We start from the raw sequence: 18,067 nt of genomic DNA, 5'->3' as shown, positions 1-18,067 counted from the left end.
GCCACCCCAGGGGGCCATGGCCACCTACCTGCACGATGCTGTGGCCCTCGGGGATGTCCTCGGGGACACTGGCCTCGTAACTGCTTTGCAGAAAGATGGGCCGGTTGTCATTCACATCCAGGACAGTGACGAACACGGTGGCGGTGCCGGTGCGTCGCTTGCCTACGGGGCCGTTGTCTGTGGAGGTGGTGGAGGGGGCCCTGTCAGCGGCCGAGGGCAGGCTTCCCAGGCGTGTGCCCGGCTCAGCCCCGCTGCTGTGGCCTTTGCAGGGCGGCATTTTCCTTTCCGAATGAGGAGTGACACTAACAACACCGAATGCATCCCAGGGACTAGTCTAGCTCTCTCTAAAGCAGCCGGTGATGCAGGTGCTATTATTACTGTCCCCGTTTTACAGAGGAGGAAGCTGAGGCACGAGGAGAATTGAATGGTGGACCCCAAAAGACAGACCCATGTCAAATCCCTGCGAATTTGTCAGCATAAGCTTATTGGGGGAGAAAAATGTCTCTGAAGATGCAGTTAAGGATCTTGAGGTGACATATCCTGGAAAATCTGGGTGAGCCATAAGTCCCATGACAGGGGCCCTTATAAGAGAAAGGCAGAGGAGGTTTGACAGAGAAAGGCCGCATTAAGTCGGAGGTAGAGATTGGAGTCCTGTGGCCACAAGCCAAAACCACGTAAGGCCACCAGAAACCAGAAGAGCTGAGGAAGGGTCTCCCCGAGCCTTCACAGGGAGTGCGGCCCTGCAGACACCTTCATTTCCCTTCCCTTCACGGCTGGCCTCCAGAGCTCCAGTTCTTTACGCTACCACCTGTGTGGTAATTCGTTTCCACGGGCCTAGGAAACCGACTCAGGTGTGAGATCACAAACCCACCGCTCTCAGGGCCAGGCGGGCAAGGTCTCTGGGTGCCCAGTGCACGGGCCCACCTCAAGGGGCTGCTGTCCTCTGCTCCAGCCTACAATGGGCAGGCAGAATGGGGCTCAGTGACACTAGGTCTCAGTCTTCAAGAGAAACTGAACATGAGCTTTTAAATAAAATCTGATTTTAAATGTTCACAACTGTCATTCATTATAAAACATGAGATGGTCAAACAGACACGATGGGATGGATTTGGCCTGTGGGCCCCCTACACTCAGGGATGTGGGCCCTGAGTGACCTCTAAGCCTCAGGCTGCCAGGGCTCTGCCTCCTCTGCCCCCTGCAGGACCCTCCCGGGGCTGGGGCGGCGGCTCAGCGCCAGGGGCAGCTGCTGGGTCATCCTCCCTGGAGGAAGGCACTGCATGCTCAGGCAAGTACAGTCACCCCAGAGAGGAGTCCAGGCACCCCAGAGAGGAGTCCAGTCACCCCAGAGAGGAGTCCAGGCACCCCAGAGAGGAGTCCAGGCACCCCAGAGAGGAGTCCAGGTACCCTAGAGAGGAGTCCAGGCACCCCAGAGAGGAGTCCAGGCACCCCAGAGAGGAGTCCAGGTACCCCAGAGAGGAATCCAGTCACCCCAGAGAGGAGTCCAGGCAGCTAGAGTTGGCTGTGGTCCAGTCATGACTCTGTCCCTTCTTCCCCAGGCCAACTGACCACACGCTAGGGTGGAGTAGTCGCCTGTCCTGAGTCATCTTGTCCTGGGAAGCTCCTCCCCAGGACAAGCCTCTCGCCGCCCTGGGGGTCCTGCTTACTGGTCCCACCGGGTACAGTGTGAACTGGCAGGTTCAGGAAAAGCCAGTGCTTGTCATGAAGCCTGGTTTCAGTGGGGATGACGGGTCTCCAGAGGGTGGTGTGGCTGCCCCAGGATGGGGGGAGAGCAGGGCAGAGAGGTGTGTGTGTGTGTGTGTGTGTGTGTGTGTGTGTGCGCGCGTGCACGCCCACCTGTGGGCGGGCTGGGGTGGGACTGCGGGCTGGAAAGAGTGAGGCACAGAGAGCTCATTCCCTTTCCACCCAGACTCTCTGCCAACACTGAACTGGGAGCTTCTGGGAGGACCAGGGCCATCCGGGGGCAAAGGTCTCATCACACACTTCTTTCTATCCAGAGCCCTCAAGGGCTCCTGCTGCCTGGAAACCAAAGACCAATCTTCCAAGCCGACATTTAGGCCGCCATATTATATTACCCCACTCTACGGAGCAGCAGAGGGATGCATGTGTGTGCACACAGCTCTCTCCCACCTGCAGGTCCCTGTGTGGGCTGCTTCCTCTGCCTGAAACGCCCTCCCTGCTTCTCATACTAAAACCTCACTTGGCCTGACCTGTGGTGGCGCAGTGGATAAAGCGTCGACCTGGAAATGCTGGGGTCGCCGGTTCGAAACCCTGGGCTTGCCTGGTCAAGGCACATATGGGAGTTGATGCTTCCAGCTCCTCCCCCCTGTCTCTTTCTCTTCTCTCTCTCTCTGTCTGCCTGTCTCTCTCTCTCCCTCTCTCTCTCCTCTCTAAAATGAATAAATTAAAAAAAATAAATAAATAAAACCTCACTTGGCCCTCAGAGCAGGTAAGTCTATGCCCTGAAGTTAGCTTCAAGAACCCACCATTTCCTGACTCTGAGGGCTGCGGCTCAAGGTGGGTCTGACTGCCCCCCCAGCTCCAGGGATAGGCCTGTGATTTAGGCCTGAGCCACTGGCACATCTCACTGTCCTTGACCATGACCAGGGGTTCAGATACGGGCAGTGGGCAGATGGAACTAATCAGGAACTAATCAGAGCTCATCCTAGGCGTCAGCTGGGGAGACCAGGAAAGAGACAAGTGCTATCTTCCTGCTGCTACACTTGAACCCAAGAGGAGGAAAGCTGGGCTGCAGACACAACGCACAGGAGGCGGAGTCAGCCCACGGCGAGACTGCGGCCGGGTGGCAACCCCGAGCCCCAAGTCGTCATACCTGACGCTCCAGCTATCTCCTAGCAAACTGGTCCTGTGAGCCCGTAATCCTAATCAGCTTATTATTTTAAAATTTGCAACCAAAGAGTCCTAACTGATCCAAAGGCGTTCTCTGATACCACTTCCTCCAAGAAGCCTTCTTTGGTCGCCCCCATGCCTCTACCATGTTTCCACCACCTTTGTACGCTACTCTTGGGTCATCCCTTCTCCCTTTCTGCTTTGTTTTGTTCGATTCTGCAGGGATCTGTCTCCATGTTGGCCTTTCATTTGGCTCCCATGGAACTCCTACCATACCATCTTAGTGGCATGCATATGGCACTGGGCACTGAGCCTCAGGCCTGGAATGTATTCAGTAATGTGCTGGGTGTCTGGGCACCCTTTCTCCACTGGCATCAGGGCAGAGCCTTTGGCTCAAGGCCTGGGTCCTGGGTTCAGGCCCAGCTGGCTCCTGGGAGGCCTCGTGTGAACTCTGCCCAAAGCAACCGTGTACTGGTCTGCAGGGAGGGGCGTGCCTACCAATGGCCTCCAGGACGAGCGTGTACGCGGCCGTAGTCTCCCGGTCCAGGCCCACTACTGTTCTCACAACCGCGTCACGGTAGCCAACGCTGAACTTTCCGTCCACGTTTCCACCTGTGGGCAGAAGAGATCGCCGCTCTGGTCAGGAAGTGGGGCTCCTGCACACTCTAGCGCTGGTCCAGGAACGAGAGGCCTCGCTGCCCTCTCAGCCCTGCCTGAGCCAGGGCCTCCGGCGAGGGCTGGCCTGTGTGGGCTCGGGTGGGGGTGCTGAACGTCTGAAACCATAAGGGTCTATCTAACACTCATTGAGCACCTGCTGTGGACCATTTCACAGACAAGGAAAACGGTCCTTTAGTGAGGTTGTCTCTGGGTTACAGTCATCTATTTGGGGCGTAGGACTCCAACACAGCAGTCTGCTCCCCAGCCTGTGTCCTTCACTGTTCTGTTACCTGCGTGTTCTATAGAATGTCTGAGCAGTTAACCCGGGCTGGGGCTTTTATGTGGCTGCGGTCTTTGGGATTGGCTGAGCATTCTCCAGATCCCTTATCTCAGGTTCTGAGTGGGCACTCCCAGAGGTTCCATAGAGTAAGACAGGTGGGAAGTATGAGGGTCACCTTCCTGAAGTAGACCGGAACCAAGAAAGGACTTCATCAGAACCGAGTGGAGACCCTTCCCCTGCTAGTTGGCGGGCAGTGTGGTACTCTGGGCAGCAGAGGGCGCCACTGCACTGGATTTGGACTACCTGGGTCTGCACAGCTCCCCACAGAGTCTGCAAAATTAAGTTCTCATAATCCCAGGGCTGGGAGGGCTCTCCAGTGAGCAGGAACTGGCCACCTCAGGGTCTTGGGAACTCATCCTGGGGCAGTGGTCGGCAAACCACGGCTCGTGAGCCACATGCGGCTCAATCAGATTGAGGACGTTTTCAGCAAAGGCCAGCTTAGGAGTACCCTGATTAAGTTAATAACAGTGTACCTACCTATATAGTTTAAGTTTAAAAAATTTGGCTCTCAAAAGAAATTTCAATTGTTGTACTGTTGCTATTTGGCTCTGTTGACTGAGTTTGCCGACCACTGTTGGGGGATGCTGCCATAGACTGACCCGGTTTGCCCTTGGGGAGAGGCCCCTGCTCTCCAGCCTCCAGTATCTGCTCCCAGTGTCTGAAGCACCATCTGTAAGGGACACAGTTTGGCTCCCAGGGGTTGGGGGAGGAGCTAAGACACAAGTAGTGCTGGTGCCATGTGGGAGTCTCGATAACTAAGCCTTTCCCAGGGCAGTCTTGAGGACCAGACTAGGAGGAGCTGGCCCAGCGGTGCTGGACCCCTTCATGGAGGGAGTGGAGGGAAAGCGCCTGAAAAGCAGAGGCTGGGGGCTGGGGGGTCTCCTTGGCTGCAGCAAGATGTAGATAGGCTGGGAGCCTGGGATTCCTTGGTCCAGGGGAGAGGTGTCAGGGCTGCTGGTATGTGCACTGCAGGTGTGTGCATGCACACATGTGCACATGAACATGTGTGTGATGTGGCTGCAGGCTGGCCATGGACACAGGGGAGACAGAGCCAGTAAGTGACCAAAGGAGGGCTCAGGACTGTGAAGGAACTATCCCCCACCCCCACACATCCCAGCACCTCTCAGGAGTACCACAGACTGCAGAATGCTGGGACACTGCTCTAATCCAGGAATGACTAACACGTGGCATGTTTGTCACCATCTCCCATGCTGACTGTTGTGGCAGACATCACTAATCGATCATGGCTCCCTTTCACCTGTTGAGCCTGGACATGGCTTTATAATATTTCTGCTTAACTTTTCAGGTGGTAGCTTTTCGACATTTTGAGCTAAAACTATTTCATTTAGAGAGATCTAAACCACCTGCCTCTAAACAGATGGGAATTCTCTTCATAAGTGGAGGGTCCCCGGGGACGGACAATGCCACATTCTTCTAGTCTGCTTCGTCACCTAACATGGGGCGGAGGGGGGCAGGGCTCCTCCCAGTAGTCACTGGCTCCATCTCCCTCAGGACTGACCCTTGGTTAGTCCCCTCACCCCTACCCAATCTGGGAGGCTCCTGGGGAGCCAGACCAGAGAGACCGGCTCCAAAGCCCCAGGGAAAAGCCAGGAGCAAATCCTCAGGGGGCTCTAGCAGGGGCTAGATCCTGATGGCCAACTTAGACCTCTTCCCCCTCCCCTGGACCCACCCAGGCAGGCTGCATATCTGGAAGGGCTGGAGGCAGGGCCACACCTGTGATGAAGTAGCTGAGCTCAGCGTTGAGGCCCACATCGTTGTCGGTGCAGTTCAGCCAGACCACACGGAAATCCCGCGGCACATCCTCAGACACGGAGACATTGTACACGACCGGGAAGAAGGTGGGTGTCTCGTCATTCACGTCCAGCACTGCAGGAAGAGCCAGCACACAGGGCTAGGTCTGGCTTCCTTAGCAACCACTCGCTCCAGAGGAGTGGCACACACCACAGACCAGTAGCCAACAGATTTCCTGGGAGTCACTACTTCCCAGCTGTGAGCCGAGGGTCCCCATGCTGGCTGGGGCCAGGACAGAGCTGACCAAACCCCATACCTTCCCATGGCCCCTGTCCCCCTAGTGGCTTGTTGCTGCTCACGCTGTCTAAGGGAGAACACCCTAGAACCTCTTTCCAGTGTTTGCCTGATGACAACAGTGATTGATGGTAGCAGTCACCATTCCTCAGCTCCTCCCACATTCCAAGCCCATACTACATGCTTCGTACACAGGACCAGACATGTTCCTTATAACATCCTCATGAGGCAGCCATTATTAAACACACTGTACAGACGAGGAGGAGGCAGCTCAGAGTAGTTGAGTGACTTGTTCAAAGTCACACAGCAAGAGAATGGTGGGGTTGTGGTCTTAGGGAGGCTGGTCCCAGTTTGTGATGAGGGCCCAGGCAAAGTAATTTCCTTTGAGGACCCTTTCTCCTCAAAAAAATCTACTTTCCCTTAAAGATTAGTTTTTGCAGCTCTACATGCAGGCCATTATTCCTCTAGCAGATGGAGCGTGGAAGGGCCTTCACGTGAAATGACTCCCACCCCACAATGGCTACTCTTCATGATCTCACCAGGAAAAATGATAGGCTTATTTAGTGACATGGCTTCTGTTTAGTCTTGGGGATCAATCTTCTGGGGGTCCTCTCTGACAGGACTGGACATCCTCCCTGTCAATCACTGGCACAGAAATGGGTCCTCAAACTGGCTCCAGGAAGCAGCAAGGCAGGTCTTGGACCAACAGGAGAGAGAATGCTCGGCTCCCTAGTCTTCACCGTCTCAGGCTGTGGCCGAGGACAGTGAATGTCTGTGCCTGTGCGGAGCTGGCCGCCCGCATCTCATAAAGGCAAGCAGGAGCCGGGAGGGGCCCTGGCCTGTCCTAGATAGCAGGCAGTTCCACTCTACACTTACTTCTCAGTGGCCATTCCTGGCTTTTTGGCAACAGTTCATGTCAATGTTCCTGTTTTGTTCTGAGAATTAAAGACTGAGCCAGAGTGGATGAGAAACAGGAGCCCTCCTTGGCCCCATCCCACTAGAGCAGGGGTCCCCAAACTACGGCCCGCAGGCCACATGCGGCCCCTGAGGCCATTTATCCGGCCCCCGCCGCATTCCAGAAGGGGCACGTCTTCCATTGGTGGTCAGTGAGACCACCGCAAAGCGCGGCGTCGCTCACGTACAGTACTACTTCTGGTGACGTGGGACGCACGCCTCATGGCTCCGGAAGCGCGTCATATCACTTGTTACGGCTAGCAGTGACAAATACGGAACCGGACATTGACCAGCTCATTAGCCAAAAGCAGGCCCATAGTTCCCATTGAAATACTGGTCAGTTTGTTGATTTAAATTTACTTGTTCTTTATTTTAAATATTGTATTTGTTCCCGTTTTTTTTTTTTTACTTTAAAATAAGATATGTGCAGTGTGCAAAGGGATTTGTTCAGTTGTTTTTTTTTTATAGTCTGGCCCTCCAACAGTCTGAGGGTCAGTGAACTGGCCCCCTGTATAAAAAGTTTGGGGACCCCTGCACTAGAGGGTGTAGAGTAGACCATGCGAATTGTGAAGAGGTCCCTGGGGAAGGAGGACTCTCCAGGAGTCTGGGAATCCCGCTGTCCTCCTCCCAGGGGGACACCCTTCTGTTGAGACTCTAGGCACATGGGAAGGGTAGGCTCTCTTTGCATCTCTGGCCTCCACAGGAGACAAAGGGCTCTGCCACCACCCCAGACTGTTTGTGACCCTGAGGACCCTACCCCTGCTCAAACCGTCTCTGCTGTTGCTGGGGTCAAAGAGGGGACCTTGGCCGTGGGTCCAGGCTACTGCCCAAGGGCTCTGGGGCACTGAAGGCAGTGGCCAGATGGGAGAAGGCTCGCTGGCATTTGTGACTTGGTGTTGACAGGGGAGGCTCTACTGTGTTGAATGGTTCGAGGTGGGTGCCCCGTTAGCAAGGTGGCCTGTGGCCACTTGGACAGCAGACCACGGAGTACGCGTGGGCTCCCCACCCTGCCCGTGTGTTCAGCACACAGCAGCAGGGACCCCCTTCTCACCGCGGATGGTGAGCGTGCTGGTGGAGCTCTTGGTGGGCGTGCCCGCGTCGGTGGCCACCACCCGCAGCTGGTACTCGGCGATGCGCTCTCGGTCCAGCTCAGTGGTGGTGAGCACCACGCCGCTGCTACTGTTGATGAGAAAGTCCATGCGGGGCATGCCCACCTGCATGCGGTAGGACACCAGCCCGTTCGGGCCCTCATCCAGGTCGATGGCCACCACCTGAGGGAGAGGAAGGGCCGAGTGAGGAGTGGGCACACCAGGACTGACGCTTCTCCCCTGAGAAGTGTCCCCTATTTCCCTCCTTCCCAGTGACCTGTGCTTGGCTCCAGCCTGCCTCCTTGCCTCGGCTCAGGCCAGGCCACTGTCCCCAGTGCACCCTGCCAGATGTTCTCTAGGGGGCAGCAGTCAGAGTGAAAGGTGCCAACTGCACCAAGTGGGGCCGTGTGTGGGGTAGGGAAGGGACGTTTTAGAACAAGAGCCTTGGTCCCAACGTCCCCCTCAGAACCCTGTCTTCCTTGTTAGGAAGCCCTCCCGGATTTCCCCCACTGGCTCAGGGCCCTCCAGAGTCAGCCTTGCTGCAGCAGCCGGGGCCACCCTGCAGCCTGCACGACGCTGGCTGGGAGCAGTCCTTCCCGCTCAGACTCCCTCCATCACACGGTGCTCAACTACAGAGAACGCTCCGTTACTGGAGTTCCTCTTCTGCTTTGTTTTGCTTTGTAAGACAGCAACAAAAATAAAATATTAAGGATCCATTTTTAAAAGTTACTTGAGGATTTGATTGTTTTTAAAAAGGCACCTTGAGGCCACATGTCGGCAAGCTCCCTCCCCGCCCCCTTCCCATCGGCACCTCCAGTCCTGGTGAGAGAGGTCCGGACTGAAGACCCTCCCAGGTATGTTGAAAATTTTATGGAAGAGGATTCAAGACATTTGAAAAAAAAAAAGTGTAATAATAATTAAAATAAGAGTTTTGCATCAAGCCAATGCTTTCCTGGATGGGGAGCCCACTATTTCTAATCTTCTGCACATAGCCCACTATTTCTAATCTTCTGCACAGAGCCCTCGTCACTGGAGAAGGTTCTTCCGCACTCCCAGCAGAAACTATTATTGGTCGAGGTCTTAGAGGGAACCCGAGGAACCACAAGGAACCTTCTTCCTGTATCTGAAGACAGTTTCCAAATTAAACACTCCATCTCCTTCAGCCAGCTTCTCATGATTCTGAGCCAGTTCCTCTGTGAACTCAGAAGTGGTGCTGGTGGGCATTTCCTCCCACTGCTGTCTGTCAGTCCCCGGAGAACCAGGCCTAGGGGCTCACTCGCTCTCTCACCCCCACCTCTCCTATTTAGTGCTCCTCCTCGAGGATTGGCAGCTGTTCTCTGGACAGAGGCTCCCCCTGCTGGAGCTTGGGAGAATATTCTGCTGGAGAGACTGAATGCTCCCTGGAATCTGAGACTCATGGACACAGATACAAGTGAAGTAGTTACTGGGGGTGGAGGGTGGGGGGATGGCAGGGAGGGGAGTAAAGAGGGACAAATATATACCCCACATAAGTGGGATATAAAACTGAGACTCATGGACACAGCGGAAAGTGGTTATCCAAGGGGCGGGGTTGGGAGGACAGGAGTAAAGAAGGGTGATGGAGAACGGTTTGACTTTGGGTGATGGGCACACAACACAATTAACGGTTCAACTGCTATAGAGATGTTCACCTGAAATCTATGTGCTCATATTGATCAATGTCACCCCATTAAATTTAATTTTAAATAAAAAAAAGAATACTACTAATCTCCTTTTATACATGAAGAAATTGAGGCACAGTGGGCCTGTAGGGCATCGCCAAAGTTACCACTCTGGCTTCTTGTCAAACACCCTGTATAACGTTGAACAGGATCAGGCTCAACCTTTGCCACCGACCCTGTCTCTCAGGTATAAATTCTCACGATAGACGCAGGGTGAACACATCGGCTCCCATGCATTTCCTGCAGTCTAACTGCCAGGTTGCTTTACACTTGGGTCTGACTGAATCCCTACAGCACAGCCACACAGGGCTATTACGATCCCCATTTCACAGGGGAGAAAACTGAGGCCCAGAGAGATTAAGTCATTTGCTCCGAGTCACCCAGCATATAGGCAGTGGAGTTGGGATCCACACCCATTTGGGTCAGACTCCAAATCTCATGCTCTTAATTGCAAAGGTCTTCCAGAGTTTCTAAAAAGGCATAATTTCCCCCAAACCAGCACCGTAGGGCCTCCCTGACCAGAAGTGTAACAGAGCAGCAGGCAGAGGGGCTGGATTCAACATTATGCCCTCCCCCTCTTGACCACAGGAATTTGGGCAAATTAAGGTTTTGCAAATTGGAGAGAATCCCACCTACTGTGTGAGGCTGCCTTGGGGTTTACAGGAAAGCACAGGAGAGGGGGCTGTCCCATGGAGGAAGGGCTTAGGTGCTAAACTTACCTGAGCTCTGTATTCTAGAACCACCTACAGCCTTGGGGTATTGAGGGTTTGTTTCGGTCCAAACCTCTATAATCAGGCTCAGAGAAACTCTTTGATTTGGCTTCCCAGAATTCTATTTGCTTCCCTCTCTGTTTCTGCCTGTATCCATCTTCTGTGGTGCTTTCCCTCCACCTTTCCAAATCCACCTGTCCTTCAAGACCCAGCTCTAGCCCCTCCTCCTCCAGGAAGCCTTCCATCATCACCATCTCTCAGAACATTGGCTCTCTAAGCCTGGCATAGATTGTGTCCTGTCTTGTGGTCTAGGCTGGTCTCCCCCGACTTGCCCCCTGCGAAGTACTCAGCACCTGCTGCTTACTTGCTGGCTGGCCAGGAGGGATGGAGACAGAGAGCAGGGCCTCAGGTCAGGGAAAGATGCTCACCTGGTAGACGGAGACCCCCGCAGGGGTGCCTTCAAGTACTTCAGCCACAAATGGCAGGTTTTGAAAGGTGGGGTCATTGTCATTCAGGTCCAAGAGGTTCACAAACACTGTGGCACTGCTGGTAGCTCTCAGAGGGGGCCTTCCACCTGGGGGGACCAGGGAGGGGACAAGAGGGGTGCAGGAGAAAAAGGACGAAGGAGAAGATGAGTGGGGAAGAGGAGCAGGCTCAGTGACCCTCCATCCCTGTAGTCCCTCCAGGGAGCAGCCTGGGCCTTGCACCCTCAACCTCTACTCCCTGAGGGTGTTCTGGGGGTTCTCAACTGGGAAGTGGGTGTTATTCCATTCTTAATCATCAAGACACAGCCCTCCTAAGGAGGCCAGGACCCCCCGAGGACAAAGGTGGTGTCGGGCCCCCGCCCGGGGGTGTGGCGCCGTGGGGGGCACATACAGTCCGTGACAGAGACGATGATCTTGCGCATGAGCTCCGCCTCGTGGGGGTCGGGGTTCTCCCTGTCCAGCATGACGTGGGTGGTGCGGATCTTGCCGGTGCTGCTGTTGAGGCTGTAGAACTTGTTGGGCGGGTCGATGCTGTACACCAGGGTGCCGTTCTCCCCCAGGTCCGGGTCCACGGCCACCACCTGCCGGGAGGGAGGCACTGACCCTCTGCTGAGCCCGGCCAGGGCGGTGTTTCTGAACCGAGGCTGCCCGCCTGGGTTGTCTGAGCTCATACGCCAGTTCTGGGCACCCCACTCAGACCAGGCAGGGGGCTCCCCGCTGGCTCCAGCATGGGGGTTGGCAGGTAGAAGGGTCAGAAGACAAATCGGCAGCAGAAGTCCTAGGCTCCTTGGCTTCTTTACCTACTCAGTGTCAACCTCAGGCAAGACCCTTTCCCCACTGCAGCCTGGTTTTCTGATCTTAAAAGCAGCACCTAGCAGACACCAGTTTATAGGAGGCTCCCAATATTTCATAAATGCCAGGTCCTCTTGTCAATGCCACAAACCTTGTCAACAGTCTTAGGAGGTGGATACCTATAATTAAACCCATTTCACAGATGAGGCCCAGCAAGGCTCCCAGTGTCCTAGCTAGGGAGTAGCTCTGGGTCCCTCATGGCCAGACTTCTTAGAGGCCTTCCTTTCCAGACCTGTTGGGGAACATGTTTGTGGGCTTTGGGTAGACAGGGCCCCAGGAGGTCCATGACCATGGAGTTCTTCAGGGTGAGGCTGGGAAGGGCTGGAAACCTTTGGCTGAGCTTTTGGGAGTAACTGAAACCTTGGATTTTGGAAACTGGATTCCTCATCAAATCCTCTCTTCATTCCTTTAGAGCTTTTGATCATGAGGTGATTTGAAAAGAATTAGGCCTCTGAGACAGCAAGGATGACAGGGCATGGGAGGGAGCCATGGACAAGCCACTCAGTTTGGAGGGTGGGTCCCAGCAAGCTGGGACAGTCACGGAGCCGGGGGGGGGGGGTGTTGGAGGAGGAGCGGGCTGAGTCTGCCTGGAGGTGGGTAGCACCATTCCCAGGGGGAAGGGTCTTGGGACAGGGGTCCCAGACACTCTGGCCCCTTAACTTTCCAGCCCCCTCCCTTGGTTCCTCACTTGTATCCATACCCCATGAAGGATACAAGTACCCTCAGTGCTGTCCTAAGCCAGGGCCACAAACCCCAAGCCTGCTCTCTCAGTTCCCCTGCCCGCCCAGCCTCTGCTCTGCAGGGAACTTCTCCAGCCACTCCCTCCCATGAGGGGAAACCAGTCAAGGTCACACAGCACCAGCCTTGGGACAGCCCAGTAGGCTTCCTGGGGTCCCAGGACAGCAGTGGCCCCATCACTCAGCTCAGCCCTGGCCTTGTGCTATAGGACCACTGTGACACCAGAGGTGAACCAGATCAGCGGGGGCAGAGGGTGACTGCAGTCCCTGGGGCTGCATCAGGACAGTGTCATTTTCACTCTAGGACACTTGGCGGTGACAGCCCAGCCTTATCAGCATCTTTGTCTTACTTGATGTGGGCCTTTTGTGCTTTGGCGGCACAATCACTCCCTCCTCTGGCTTAATCCCCAGCCGAGGCGTCTCTGGGGCCACCAGACCAGAACAGACAGATGGGCCACTCTGGCTAAGGGCTCCCATCTGCCCCCGAGCCCCCGGAGGCCACGAGAGAGGCCACTGCTGGCGGGAGCCTGAGCCGCTCTAGGCCGCTCTGCTTCACCGCGGGGACAGAACCCTACTGCCCTCCCAGCCCAGCCAGCCCCTCCCTCCCCAGCCTGGCTGTACCGAGGGGCCGGGTGTGGGGACAGGGGGCAGCCTTCCGAGCCTGAGGAGCCCTCAGTGTGCTTGGCAAGCTGCCTTAGCCTGCCCAGCTCTATAATGGGAATCCGACCACTCCTGTGTTGACAACATGAGACAGGGCTCTTCGGCACCCCAGACGCCATTTTAGTCAGACAGTCATCCTGGAGGTGGATAAAGGGAACCTGCAAACCCTGCATTTCTACAACATTTTCTAATTACAGGAGGGAGATAGTTCTTATTCCATTTTTCTGGATGGGGAAACTGAGATACAGGATAGTTAAACAACGTGTTTCAAACCAACAGCCTATTGCTGAAAGCACTGAGAAGTTTGCATGAGGTGGGGGTGCTTCTCTTCTCTCCCCTCTCCCAACCCTTAAGAGCCTGAGGGCACCTGGGGAAGCTGCTTCCCAATGACACCAGAGGAGGTGGCACTGATGTCCGGCCCCTGGGCCCACTCCCCGGGACAGGGGTGATGTCCGGCCCCTGGGCCCACTCCCCGGGGCAGGGGTGATGTCCGGCCCCTGGGCCCACTCCCCGGGGCAGGGGTGATGTCCGGCCCCTGGGCCCACTCCCCGGGGCAGGGGTGATGTCCGGCCCCTGGGCCCACTCCCCGGGACCGGGGTGATGTCCGGCCCCTGGGCCCACTCCCCGGGACCGGGGTGATGTCCGGCCCCTGGACCCACTCCCCGGGACCGGGACAGGGGTGGGCACAGGAGAGTGCAGCAGGCTGTGACCCCGGTGGGCTCCCTGCTGGGTGATTGTAGACGCTCACCATTTTCCCCTCATTTATTTCCCATTTCGCACTCGTCATTTTTCTCCTGGCCTGACGGGACTAATTCTCTCCCTCTGCCCTCTCCTTTATTTTGCTGGAGAGCGTTGAAAGGCTCTAAATCAATGCCCATCAGCCAGGTCCTTGAAGCAGCCTGCAGGAGTGAGAACGGAGAGCGGGACCGAAATCTCACTGGCAAACAGAACAGTCACCGCACACTCATGCCTGTGCTGTGGACACTGTCGGTGTGCAGTGTGTGCAGACACACGTGCCTGGCCAAGCCCGGGGCGCCTGAATGCGGGCACACACTCGTCTGCACACAGCTCTGCCAACTCGTGGGGCCTGCCCCCTGCCTGACTCCAGGGGCCGGGCCCTGCCCCCTTGAAGACCTGACCCAACCCAACCTGGCAGAGCTGGGGGAAGAAAAGCAATTTTAAGTCTTTCTCAAGAACTCTCATTCCCAATATTTTGAACACTTACAATGTGCCTGGCACTGTGCGAGGCACGGGAGTTCAACAGGGAATAAAACATGTGATTTCGGCAAGGGAGACAGATGATGGCGACAGCAGCTGCCATTCATGACCACGTGACACGTGCCAGCGTACTTTGTGCACGCGCATTAAGTACAGACCACAGCTCTTTCAGGTGTAGACCCTCACCACTCCCATTTTCTAGATGAAAAGATTGGAGCACAGAGAGGTTAAGTAACTTGCCCAAGGTCACACAACTGGTAAGTGGTATGGCTAAGATTAGAGTCGAGGCATTTTGGCTGCCCATTAAATCACTAAACTATACTGCCTTTTAATAAGCAAGGAACCTAATAAACAAGTAAGCATGGGCTTTGGGACCGGCTCTGAAAGAAACAGTGTGGAGAGGTGCAGAGCGACATTAGCTGGAGCAGTTAGGAAGGTCCTCCCTGTGGACAAAGCATTTTAACCTGGAAGACCAGAGGAGAATGAGCCAGGCCTGGGAAGATCAGGCTGGGAGGGAGGGAGAGCTGTGCGGAGGCCCTGAGGTGGGAAGGAGCTGCGGGGTTCAGGAAATTGAAAAGCCAGTGTGGCCTGGGGGCGAGGGTGTGGTGGGTGTGGTGGGTGTGAGAGGGGTGGTGGGAGATAAGTCAGGATGTGGGTCCAATATCATCTCCTTGATGTCACCCCTGAGGCAGCTGTCCCCTGCCCTGTGGTCTTCTCTCTTCACACATCAGCAGCAGCCCCTGCCTCACCCAGGGCCATGGGAGGCCTTGGCAGGGTGTCCCCTCAAAGGTACGAAAACGCACTCACACATATATGCATACATTTATTTCATGGCTATAAAATTTGAAAGAATTTTTATAAATTTTCTTTTAAAAATTATTTTGTTCTGACAAACTTGATTAATGTACGGGCTCCTTGACTTCTGGTTTCTTGGCAATCATTACACATAACTGGAAATTCCAGAGAATTCTGGAAAATTCTCAAGAATTCTAAAAAATCTAACCTATAATTTGCCCTCAAATGCAATGAAATTTTTATGAATACTAAATTTCATAACCACTCAAGTTGTCATAATACATTTGGTAGCTGTTTAAGTTTTAGTTCTGATTTTGTTCTTTTCTTCTTGAATTTGGAACCATTGCCTATTTTTCAGGTCTCAAACACAACCATGGGTCACTGCAAAGCTCGTGGCCCCAATCTTGTGGCTGCCCAGAGCTGGGTGGGGGCAGGGGGGCGGGCACTCGGTACTAAGGGTGGCCTCCCATGCCCATCTCCCCAGAGGTAAGGGGAGCGGGCACTCGGTACTAAGGGTGGCCTCCCATGCCCGTCTCCCCAGAGGTAAGGGGGGCGGGCACTCGGTACTAAGGGTGGCCTCCCATGCCCGTCTCCCCAGAGGTAAGGGGGGCGGGCACTCGGTACTAAGGGTGGCCTCCCATGCCCGTCTCCCCAGAGGTAAGGGGGGCGGGCACTCGGTACTAAGGGTGGCCTCCCACGTCCGTCTCCCCAGAGGTAAGGGGGTCGGGCACTCGGTACTAAGGGTGGCCTCCCACGTCCGTCTCCCCAGAGGTAAGGGGGGCGGGCACTCGGTACTAAGGGTGGCCTCCCATGTCCGTCTCCCCAGAGGTAAGGGGGGCGGGCACTCGGTACTAAGGGTGGCCTCCCATGTCCGTCTCCCCAGAGGTAAGGGGGGCGGGCACTCGGTACTAAGGGTGGCCTCCCACGTCCGTCTCCCCAGAGGTAAGGGGGGCGGGCACTCGGTACTAAGGGTGGCCTCCCACGTCCGTCTCCCCAGAGTTAAGGGGGGCGGGCACTCGGTACTAAGGGTGGCCTCCCATGTCCGTCTCCCCAGAGGTAATGGCAGGGCAGGTCCTGTGGGCCAGGACGTCGCAAAGGGACTCTGGCTTTTACAAGGTGACCTGAAAGCCCTGCAGGCAGAGCAGGGGCCCTGCTGCCCCCACACTCCTGAGCCTGCCCAGCACGGGGCCTGGCGCACAGGAGGTGGTCACTGCGGGTCTGGGCGGGTTCCCGGGGTGAGGAGCTGCTGGGCAGCCGGCCCCTGGCCTGTTGTCTCTACCGGCTCATGGCTCCGAAGGATGTGAGAACAGGCTGGAGACCCAGAGGAGGCCACTGGGGGCCAGATCCCGGAAAACCCAAGGCCAGGTGCAGTCCCAGCAGCAGACCCCCTACCAGCTCTGTCCGGCAAGTGGGCTCTTTAGTGATGGCATTCCCGACTGGTGACTCAGGCAACCGCCTTCTCCCAGGGACACCTCCCTCACTTGCCCCTCAATTCCCTGTGCTAGGAATTTCTCAGATATAGGAGGCAAAGGTAAGAGTTGACCACAGGTGTTCAGAGGTGGGCATCCAACTCCGCTCTTGGGTCCTGGCTGGGCTTGTCCAGAGCTAGAGCCCAAGTGCCCACAAGGTGGCAGCAGACAGTGCCCATAAGATCTGGAGTCTTAGAAGAGAGCCTGGAAATGGCCCAGGATAATGGTTTCCTAACCTGGCCCTGCGCTGAAAGAAATCCCCTCTCCCACCCAGGCTTTGAAGCACGACAGATTCCAGATTTCTCATCCCCACCCTACTGGAATCTCTGGGAGGGGACATGCCCACCAGCTGAGAACCATTCAGATTTTGAACACATAGAAAAGAGGATAGGACAGGTGTGATGGCTCTCTCCTTCCTTTCCTTCTTCCCTTCCTTCCTCCCTTCCTTCTTCCCTTCTTTCCTTCCTTCCTTCCTTCCTTCCTTCCTTCCTTCCTTCCTTCCTTCCTTCCTCCCTCCCTCCCTCCCTCCCTCCCTCCTTCCCTCCCTTCTTCCCTTCCCTCCCCTCCCCTCCCCTCCCCTCTCTCCTAGTTGACATCTTTCCCATCAAGCTCCAGGTGGACCTTGCCACTATGGCTGTGGTTGATGAAGAGTGGGCGCAGACAGGCTAGGCCTCTCCAGTCCAAGCTTTCTTGAGCTCAGGCTAGGGCAGCCATGCTGGAGAGCTGGATGTGAAAGTGGCCACCCCTTCCCCATCCCATGCCAGCTCTTCAGATTCTCACAACCTGGACCACCTGCCAGGGCATCCCTGAACCAGCAGAGGGATAAGAGCTGCTGGGCCAGGTAGTTTCAAGGTCAGAGAGACCTGGGTTTGAGTCCTGGTTCTGGGACCTTGGACAAACCCCTGAAACTCTTTTGGTACCCTCTGTAGCAATGGAGTGATGAGTCTACCTGCCCATGAAACTGTCATGAGGATAAGAGAATTCACGAGAAAACCCCAGCAGAGCACCTGGCACATTCCAGACATTTAGTAAACGGGGTTGCCATGAGCTGTTAGGTTCATGTCCATCATGGGGCTGGTTGGGTGGCTGAGGGGCTGGACATTGGGGACAAACCTCCCCAAATGAGACCAAATGGGTCACAAGTATGGGGGGAGAAAGGCCCCACAAAAGTGGGGTGCTCATTCCTGATTTTCCCCAGCTTCCCCTGACACTGGTCTCCATTTTAGACACCTTGAGGCTTTGGCCATGTCTCTCCCTCCCAGCCCCAAGCCACATGCTCAGCACAGAGATGTAAACACATGCAGCACATACAGGGGTCTGTGCACCTGAAATACCCCATGCCAGAGAACCCCTGGGTGACTTCAGACCCCTTCTGGAGCAGCCCTCCAGCTGACCCAGGTGGCTTTGGTGACAGAAGCAGCAAAGAAAAGGTTCTGAGGGCAGAGCTGAAGCTTGTGCAATTTGAGGGAGGGACCTGTGTCTTGTCAG

At 55.6% G+C, this 18,067-nt stretch overlaps 1 protein-coding gene across 2 annotated transcripts in view; it reads right to left on the bottom strand.

Moving 5' to 3' along the window:
- LOC136312775 (cadherin-23-like) overlaps window positions 1-18,067 on the bottom strand; it is a 355,498-nt gene that overhangs the window by 17,650 nt on the left and 319,781 nt on the right. For both annotated transcript variants that reach the window (XM_066242625.1, XM_066242624.1), the window contains exons 22-27: window positions 11,240-11,429; window positions 10,792-10,937; window positions 7,917-8,136; window positions 5,600-5,752; window positions 3,367-3,480; window positions 29-177 (exon numbers count right to left, since the gene is read on the bottom strand). In XM_066242625.1, coding sequence (XP_066098722.1) covers window positions 29-177; window positions 3,367-3,480; window positions 5,600-5,752; window positions 7,917-8,136; window positions 10,792-10,937; window positions 11,240-11,429 — 972 coding nt within the window. The remainder of the gene's footprint in view (window positions 1-28; window positions 178-3,366; window positions 3,481-5,599; window positions 5,753-7,916; window positions 8,137-10,791; window positions 10,938-11,239; window positions 11,430-18,067) is intronic.

The sequence above is a fragment of the Saccopteryx bilineata genome, chromosome 9, assembly GCF_036850765.1.
Source record: "Saccopteryx bilineata isolate mSacBil1 chromosome 9, mSacBil1_pri_phased_curated, whole genome shotgun sequence".
Lineage (NCBI taxonomy): Eukaryota > Metazoa > Chordata > Mammalia > Chiroptera > Emballonuridae > Saccopteryx > Saccopteryx bilineata.
This window is presented reverse-complemented; position numbering and strand designations above follow the sequence as displayed.